This window comes from Clytia hemisphaerica, unplaced genomic scaffold, assembly GCF_902728285.1.
Source record: "Clytia hemisphaerica strain Z4C2 unplaced genomic scaffold, Clytia hemisphaerica genome assembly, whole genome shotgun sequence".
Classification (NCBI taxonomy): domain Eukaryota; kingdom Metazoa; phylum Cnidaria; class Hydrozoa; order Leptothecata; family Clytiidae; genus Clytia; species Clytia hemisphaerica.
Window position 1 is genome coordinate 740,470 of NW_027104433.1, and position 9,869 is coordinate 750,338.

At 36.6% G+C, this 9,869-nt stretch overlaps 1 protein-coding gene across 1 annotated transcript; it reads left to right on the forward strand.

The window, feature by feature from the left end:
- Positions 1-5,287: 5,287 nt before the first annotated feature.
- Positions 5,288-9,502, forward strand: LOC136820720 (uncharacterized). The gene is made up of 2 exons (XM_067076940.1): positions 5,288-5,454; positions 8,380-9,502. Exons 1-2 carry the CDS (start codon positions 5,409-5,411, stop codon positions 9,297-9,299), a joined length of 966 nt encoding a protein of 321 aa, XP_066933041.1. The 5' UTR covers positions 5,288-5,408; the 3' UTR covers positions 9,300-9,502.
- The last annotated feature ends 367 nt before the right edge of the window (positions 9,503-9,869 follow it).

The window sequence follows — 9,869 nt, forward strand, 5'->3', positions numbered from 1 at the left end:
ATTCCCAGAAATTGCTTCTCTTAAAAAATTATCGTTGTTGCCCGATTATTACTACTTTCTTCGAAAATCCTGATTAAAATGTCTTTGATGAATATAAACGTGCTACGATAAAATTTCAATGATCCTACTTATTTAATTTCATGATCATTTTGTTTGATCCCTGTCAGATGTTTCAAGTTGATAATAAATCTTAATGTACTCTTCCGAAACTAATTCTAGAGGCAGCTAGAGGACCCACGGGGGTAGTACCTTTGTCGACCGAGGGGGTGTTCTGCTGAGGTTAAAAAAATGGACCCTAGGAGGGACTCATTTTTTGGGAAAAATAGCCGAAAAAAGTGACACGACTGAAGTTCAATTTTTCACCAAATCTTCCAAAAAAGACACCCTAAGTACGAGGGGCTGGTTTTTCTATCTCGTTGTTTTTGCGACCCTGAGACTCGTGAAGGTGAAAAATGGTACCCTGACCAGCGGCACATCCTGGTACCTCTTTTGGCCCAAGTACCCCCGTAGGGGAACTCTCATTTCCATTTATTACCACTACCTCTTCTGTTAATGACTTTTCTAAAATGCTTCCCTTGTCGTATCATAACGATTTCCCAGTCGTTTTCTATTTTCAATAATTATTTTCGATGTGCTCTATTTCAAGGAAATTATTTTTGTCCACCGTGTGACAATGCTCGGCCATGTCAATTTTTTTTCAGTTATTTCCCGTTGACTTTTTTTTTTTTTTTTTTTTTTTGCAAAAAAAAGTTTTTTTTACAAAATAAAAAAATAAAAAAAATTTCAAGCGATGTTTTTTTTTTCTTTTTTGCTTATTTTTAGCGTGACAATGCTCGGCCACCATAAACGTGTTTATGGAAACTTTTTGGTATCTCTCAGTAAGGAAGGATTGTATCCAGTTCAATACTAGTTGTCCTTTGATTCCATTAATTTTTAGCTTGTGTAGCAAGATGTGATGGTCCACTTTGTCAAAGGCCTTGCTGAAGTCAAGGTAGATTACATCAACATTTTCATTGTTTTGTAGGTGAGGAATCAGTCTTTCTACATGAGCCAATAGTTGACTCAAGCAAGATCGCCCTGGTCTGAAACCGTGTTGTGTTGGATTGTATAGGTTGTTTTCTTCAAGGTGGGTTTGCAATTTCTCTCTGACTATTTTCTCAAATATTTTAGTGGTAATTGATGTCAGGGCAACAGGTCGATAATTCTCTGGTAAACCTTGATCTCCTTTCTTGAAGATTGGTGTAATGTGGCTTGTTTTGAGAATTTCAGGTGTGATTCCTTTGTCAAAGTTGTTTTGCCATATCATCTTAAGTGGCTTAGAAAGTGATTTCTTGCACATTTTGAAAAACTTTGCTGGCAAGCCATCTGGTCCGGCTGACGAGTTGATTGGAATAGTGTCAATTTGTTGGATGAAATCATCTTCTGTGAAAGTAATGTGCTCATGGGTTGAGGAGTCTTTTGTCTCATTTGAATTCAGAAAACTGTAGTCTGTTTTGGGAGTGGTAAATACTGAACAGTATTGCTTTTGTAAGATGTTTGCTATCTCTTGCGAGTCAGATGTTAATTTGTTGGTGGTTGGATTTTTCAGTGGGCCAACTTTAGGTTTAGTTTTTGTGAGTCTTTTTGCATAGGAGTAGAAGTATTTAGGATTGCTTTTGATTTTCAGTGAGGCATCCAGCTCTGCTTTATCGCGTTCATTTTTGTGGGATTGCTGTAGCATCAGTTCAATGTCAATTAGTTTCTGATTTGTTGTATTGGTTTTGAAATTCTTTTTGGAGAGTCTTTTATGTTTTCTCATAAGAATACGACGATCTCTTGGAATCTTTGAAATTTTTTTTGGAGGTTTTCTCTTTGGCAAATGCTTTTTCACAATCAGAAGACATTTTTCAAGGAAGTTGGCATATTGACGATTTGGGTCATATAGATTTGTGTCCAGTTCTTGAGACCAATTAATGTCTGTTAATTCTTTGTTAATAATTTCCCAGTCAATTTTATCACTTTGGAAGTTGTAGAGGTCAAATTTGCTTATTAAGTTACGTTCTTCAGTTTCTCCGAATTGATTATCAAAATTCAAATGTGTTGTAACATCTACAACAAGATGATCTGAATAAATAGTAGGTGAGCATGTGTAATTAAATATAGTGTCTGTGTGTTTGTGAATAGAAAGTCTAAAATATTACCATCACGGTGTGTTGATTTGTGTATCAGTTGATTAATGTGCAAGTCTGCTTTAAAAACATTTAAAACGTCCAGAAGCTGTTTATTGCGATTTCGTGTTGGGGTTGAAGTCTCGTCATTAATAGGTGTGTGTGGTATGTTAAAATCTCCAAGGATGTATGTGTCAGGTGTACAATCAGTAATACTATCAATTTTTGCTATCATTGCAGAAAGGAGTTCTTGTAATTCAGGTGCTTCAGATTTGTGGTCTGGATTGTTGGGTTGTCTGTAGATAACACAGAGAAGAATATTAAATTTTTTTGATAAAAGCATCAATGCTTCATTTACTCCGTTCGAGAATTCGAAAATGGGCTCAAAGAATGGTGCAATGTCATTACGCACATAAAATGCAACGCCTCCGCTTGCTCTGCCATATTTCGATTTTAATCTGTCTCTGTTTTTCTTAAAAGAAGTGTAATTTTCAATCTCAAGTTCTCCTTTTTTGTGATTGTCCATTAACCAGGTTTCGGTTAAGCCTAAAAACAGTTGTTTTGAGCTATTTGTAAGATCTTTGAGGTACGGTACAGATGAAGGTTTTGTTTGTGGACAAAGTCCTTGTATATTGACAAACGAAAACATATTCAGTGTAGGCTTAGAAGTAGTTTTCGTAGTCGGGTCAGCATCAGTAAGGGCAGTCACTGTCCCAGTAGATTCCTTGGAAATGTTGGTTCCATTGTTGGGTGCTGGGGTGGTAGATGATGTAGGGGATGTTGACGATTGAAAGTTTGTTGAGGTTGATGTGACAAGTCGTGGTTCCTGAATTGTATTTGTTGGTTTTGGTTGCTGAAACAATTGTTCACAAGAGAGATTATTTCTGTGCGAAAGTTGTCCAGGATTGTGAGAAAATCCTGAGGTTCATCATTACGATTGTTTTGCTTTTTCTGATGTCGTTTGGTTCCCTTAACATGCGTGAATTTGCAGTCAAGATTAAAGCATTCCCCTCTTGTAATAGATGATGAGCACATCCTCGGGTGGAAGCTTTGTCACTTGGTACCTAGGTTGCAGCCTCTTAGTTGTTTGAGCAATTTTGTACAGGCTTTAGGATGGATAAATTGACAGTCTTGGCCTTTCAGTCCATATTTACATTTTCCTTTTATGCGACTAGTTCGAAACACGGGTCACGGGTCACGGGTTACGGGGCACGGGGCACGGGGCATACAATTTACAGACCGGAAAAAATATAACAATATCATGACGTATAATTCATAACACGTACTAAATAACACATATAATAGTACTAATACTACTAGTATAGTATGTCTGAAACAATTATATAATAGTATTATCATGAAAATTTTTAAATAATATGTCACCCACAAATTTTGACAAAATGATATTGAATGACAAAAATATTGTCAAAATCATGAAATATAAGGCCTCTGAACCAATTTACAGCAAAATGTTTTTTCATACTCAATAGGATGCTAATCATGTGACTGGATATAGATTGACATGTTTTAAAACGATTAAATGCTGCAAGATAGTGGTTTTAGAGATATGAGTATAATTACGTCATTTTTATTAAAAGTTCATAATGGTAGGTGGAAAATATTGACACATTTATAAAATACCATCATTTCTACGTTATTATCCATTAAAATTATATCCATACTCAAGGTGATGGAGGGGATATAATGAGATATGATTTAACAATAGCCGTACTATCATTTTCTTGAGAAAGCTCGCTTTTCAGGCGATGGGAATTGTAATATGTATATTACTTACGTATAACATATAACATGCATATAACACTAAAAGTGTATTATTGATAATATAAGCTTATTATATGTATGTAATATGTTGCGGTGTTTTCTGGTCTGCATTATACACGACGCAAACTTCGAAAGCACGTGGAAAGCACGTGGTTAGGTTTTAGCGTTTTAAATAGTCATTACGTGGATAAAATACCTTAAAATTGATTTTTTCGATAATTTTTAGTGTTTTTAAAACATTTGCTGTTTGAATTACTTTGATCTGAGCTGCCCCGTGACCCCGTGCCCCGTGCCCCGTGACCCGTGTTTCGAACTAGCCGCCTTTTATGTAAAAGCGACATATTTGATCATTTGTCTTTGATTTGGTCTGAGATCTTGATCCAGGATATTGGGCCTGATTGTTGTTGCTGTTGTTCAAGTTGATTTCATTTGGTGGTCCGCAAGCTGTTTGGTTTATTATGTTGGAAGTATTGTCTTCTGTCATTGGTGCATTGATCTCATCATCCTCACCTACTACACTCCAAGTAGATTTGTCCTGGGATGTTGATCCTAATTGATCAGTTGATCTTGGTGTTTTGTTTGGTGGATTCAGTGTGTTACTATCATGGGTGAAAGACACAGTGTTATCTTGGCAGGATTGACATAGGAAGATCATGCCTGGAATTTTGAAAAGTTGGAAGGTTTTTTTTGATTTTGAGAGAAATCTAATATAATAAATAGAATATAAAATATAATATTTTCAGGAACTTTATTATGTTGTGAGTTGTATTATGAGTTGTGTGTTACGAGTACGTTACAGTTTTCCAGTCTGTAATTTGTATGACCTGTGACCTGTGACCTGTGTTTTACACTAACCGAGATTTAACAGTAAGTGAAAATACAGACCAGATATCAACAGCCCCATGTTTCGACCAATCGTCCCAAGTTAGAGCAATTGACGACGGTAGCTAAGACTTTTTTCTTAAAAATTCTCTCTAAAAGAATCACCTTTTCACTTTTCAGAAAAAATCAGTCTCTGTAAGGCGCCAGTTTTTGGAGGTCCTGTCCACACATACCCCTAGTACCCCCCCCCCCTTAACTACTCTCCATTACATAAACAGAAAATTATGTCAAAAAATTGGCCTGGTTTGAGGAAAAAGAAATGTATGAAGCATGGTTAAGTTTTAAACAAATACTTACAATCCGGAAGATTTGTATAGAAGGAAGTATGGTCCGATGCTCAATGCTAGGCAGTTACCAAAATGAAATAATGTCATTTTGGTCAAGAGTTGGTGCTAGATGTGTTTTCTCTTATCTTCTCAAAATGGCCGAATTTCACAATCTAATCTATGATACGAGGAAAAGTTTCACAGGCTTTAGCCTATCTTTTTTAATATTATCGATTCTATCAATAGGCCTCAATCCAGCCTAGTGCCGTAAAAGCCATTTCAGAGATAGGAATCAAAACATGAAGTCATTCGATGAAAAGGTTTATCGCGGATGGTTTTTAAAAAGAATTCTTGTGGACTGGACCAGGTTTACCAAAGTAAGCACGTTTCTTCTTTTCAGGTTTTTTATTATTTATTAATATATTTCAATAGTATACTCGTTTGATATATTAGTCCTCGAACAGTCTGAAATCTTTCCAAAATTTCTGAACCTTAAATCTGCAACAGACTGATGAAGGTTCTTATATAAAGCCAATTTTCTCGACTTTTCACAAGCACAAGAATGTAGATGTGATTATAATAGTGTTAAGCTCCACGGTGTCAGCAACCCACTGGATCCACATTGCAATTTTCCTCACACTACTATGGAAAGTTCAGCCATTAATGAAATTCAGTTTGTCACATTATATTCAAAAGCATCACCAGTCGGGTGTTTAAAAAGATAAAAGCTGCAATTATTGCTCTTTTCGGAAATTATTGCCGAAAACGGCAATTTTTTCAACGATGAAATGCTGAATGAGCAAAATATGTTGTCCTTTTAAGGGCAAAGATGTCAGAGGTGTTTGAAAATAGTAAAATTGCATCGAGAAAAAGGTTTTTCGGATTTTTAAAAGTGATTTTTTCAATTTTTCGTTGCTCAATAACAGGCTAATGACCAGTGTAAGATATCACGAGTGACGTCACCAATTCATATAAAGAAATAGTACCAAAACAACTATAAGCCTGTTCACTGCACTTCTATGTATTACACGAAACTGTATAGCACATTATAGTTAAACATACTAGATCCAAGGTATCACAACATATAATACATATTATAGATGATAGATATAACTATAATATAAGCTATTACGGGCTATAGCAAACTTAACTACTGTTAACTATACATATATAGTATTAGAACTATACATATATAGTATTAGAACTATACATATATATAGTATTAGAACTATACATAATATAGTATTAGACAGAGGAATTAATTACTACACGGTACATAACATGAAAATAACACTATATTGACATAGCGCCGTCGTAGTTTATAGTTTAACATAAAAAACACCCCGAGTAAGTGCTGCAACTTAGAATTCGATCACATTATGAATGTAGCTACAATATGAGCCAACAGCCTATAATCAATTTAATACTATATTATGTGTGCCATAATACCATCGTTCTGTTACACCATATTTGGCGTAGTCCCGCCCGATAGTTTGAAAATACTAAAACCCGCAATTTAATCGGTTAAGTGGGAATACCATTAGATTATTAGTAGGTACCATTAGATTATTAGTAGGTACCATTAGATTGTTAGCACAATCTTCAGATCTTTAGATCTAATATATTGGATCTTTGGATCATTGGATCTTTGGATCGTTGGATCGTTGGATCAGTGGATCGTTGGATCAGTGGATCGTTGGATCAGTGGATCGTTGGATCAGTGGATCGCTGGATCAGTGGATCGTTGGATCAGTGGATCGCTGGATCAGTGGATCGTTGGATCAGTGGATCGCTGGATCAGTGGATCAGTGGATCGTTGGATCAGTGGATCGTTGGATCAGTGGATCGTTGGATCAGTGGATCGTTGGATCAGTGGATCGTTGGATCAGTGGATCGTTGGATCAGTGGATCGTTGGATCAGTGGATCGTTGGATCAGTGGATCGTTGGATCAGTGGATCGTTGGATCAGTGGATCGTTGGATCAGTGGATCGTTGGATCAGTGGATCGTTGGATCAGTGGATCGTTGGATCAGTGGATCGTGGATCAGTGGATCGTTGGATCAGTGGATCGTTGGATCAGTGGATCGTTGGATCAGTGGATCGTTGGATCAGTGGATCAGTGGATCGTTGGATCAGTGGATCGTTGGATCAGTGGATCGTTGGATCAGTGGATCGTTGGATCAGTGGATCGTTGGATCAGTGGATCGTTGGATCAGTGGATCGTTGGATCAGTGGATCGTTGGATCAGTGGATCGTTGGATCAGTGGATCTTTGGATCAGTGGATCGTTGGATCAGTGGATCGTTGGATCAGTGGATCGTTGGATCAGTGGATCGTTGGATCAGTGGATCGTTGGATCAGTGGATCGTTGGATCAGTGGATCGTTGGATCAGTGGATCAGTGGATCAGTGGATCAGTGGATCGTTGGATCAGTGGATCAGTGGATCAGTGGATCAGTGGATCGTTGGATCAGTGGATCGTTGGATCAGTGGATCGTTGGATCAGTGGATCGTTGGATCAGTGGATCGTTGGATCAGTGGATCGTTGGATCAGTAGATCGTTGGATCAGTAGATCGTTGGATCAGTGGATCGTTGGGTTATACTCATCACCTTTTTGAAAACATCTTTACCTAGAGAGAAGAGGAAATCCAGCTAATGAACGGTAACATAAAGTCTTTGCACTGGAAAGATTCTCGCTTCAGTTCATTTCAGAGCGACCTTTGCAAAAAAAAAACTGAACAAGCCAGAACCAAAACGGAATATTCCAGAACAAACTGGATTAACCCGAAAAAAACCCATTAACAGGCTTCGCAAGAAAAACTACTTGCCAGCTTCATGGCCTGATCGATCGTTTAGCTCTACAAAATAACTTTGAGGTGTGTCGAATTAAGGAAGCACTTATATATTAGGTAGCTTAAACTAGGCTTTAAACGAATGCGTGCGATATAGTGATCGGATTGCCATAATTTTTACCCATACCTAAAAGGTAAGAAAAGGTAAAAGAAACATAAAATAATTAAGTTTGGGGAAAGGAATTACATGTTTTTTTTTTTATAAGCAAGTGTCTGCCCCTACATCAGGCTCGCATTATGCTTAGCATTCTATTGCTCTCAAACAATAGAGCCATTGTTTAGGTACCAAAAACTGAGCCTGCATATGCTTATAAGTGTTATGCTTATAAAAGAAATGTAATTTGAATTTATCAATTGGGCCCAGTGGATTTTTTAAAAATCCACAGGGTTGATGAGACAGGGGTGTATGTAGCACGAGGATATTAATTTGAATTCATACTTTCAAATTTAGATATCTATCGTCCACTCATTGAAATGACGAAAGATGAACTTTGCAACAAAATTGTGGAATACTGGCAAGACAACAAGGCTCAGTTTTCTCCTTTCATTCCTGATTCAGATTTTGATGAACAGTTACAACTATTTAAGACAGCATGTCATACGTCCAAGCTGTCATGCTCGCTCCCGATTGTTCTTTCTTCCCTGGTCAAAACACCGATTGTTATCATAACAGATATGCAAAATGCTGCCATGATTCCAGTGGTTCCGAATGGAACGGATGTTTTTGACCAAGATCGTATTTGGATATCATTTCAGTCCAACCAATACAGGTTCTTGTACAGAGTGAGCAAAACAACACCAAGCGATGAAGAAAGGAAAATACCCAACTCAAAGATTCAAACATCTAATAAAAATGTTGGATGCCGCTGTGAAGGCGCCAAAAGGAAACAAAAACAGGTTGTGTCCTGCAAAGAATTCAGATCAAGATGCCCTTGCTACCAAAAAGTTCGCCCGTGCACTGATGAGTGTAGTTGCATTGGCTGCGAGAATCCACACGGTGTGAAAAGTAATGTTCAAATTCCTGTGAAAAGTGCCACCCGTGTCAGGCGGCAGCACAACTCGACCAAGAATATCTCAGGTAAAAGCTTTCTTCAAATGAATCATTGCGAGGCGCCTGAGATATTCAATAGGTTAGAGGAGTTCGTTCTACATGAAATTACTAATTTGATTCTACACAAAGAGGACTTGGATCCAATGTTTTTGCACAATTTTTACAATGGTATTGCAAAATCCCCTGAAGGTGTTTTGTTGGGACTTCGAGAAAAATCGGAAAAATGCTTGAAAAAGAAATTGGAAATTATGAAAAATAATGGACTTTTGTGTCGAAAACTCATTTTAGAACAGGGAAAAATTATCATTAAAGCTATGTAGTAAATTTAATATCATATGTTGGCACGATAGATAAGGAGATAACCGTAATTTTCCCGAATCTTACTTTTCGTTTTCACCCCTAACTCTGAGGGCTAGTTAAATTAATGGACTTTTTTGCTTCAGGTTTTGGCTTTTTTGTATTTTGGGTTTTACTAACTTTACCTAAGTGATTTATTAAGCTTTTGATGCATGGAAAACTGATACAGTAGTTTAATTAATGTCAGAAATTTTTGTTTTTTTTGATGGAATTTAATTTCACGAATCAGCAATTGATTTGTTTCAAAAATACTGTTTTTATGTTCAAATAAGCAAAGAATGATCGAGGAAATCTAAAAATAATGTCTCCTTAGTTAATTTTTGCGAAATAATCAAAACAACTTGATGAAAATTTCGGACATTTGAGTTTATCATTTTTCCACACTTTTAGTGACGAAAATCTCTTATACTTTTTTGCAATTTTCATAGTACTAAATTATAATAATTTCATAGTTGTATCATTTCCTGTATTTTTTACGTCATACCATTTTAAAACATTTTTGATGTCAAATTATGTTATAACTTTTGATCCAA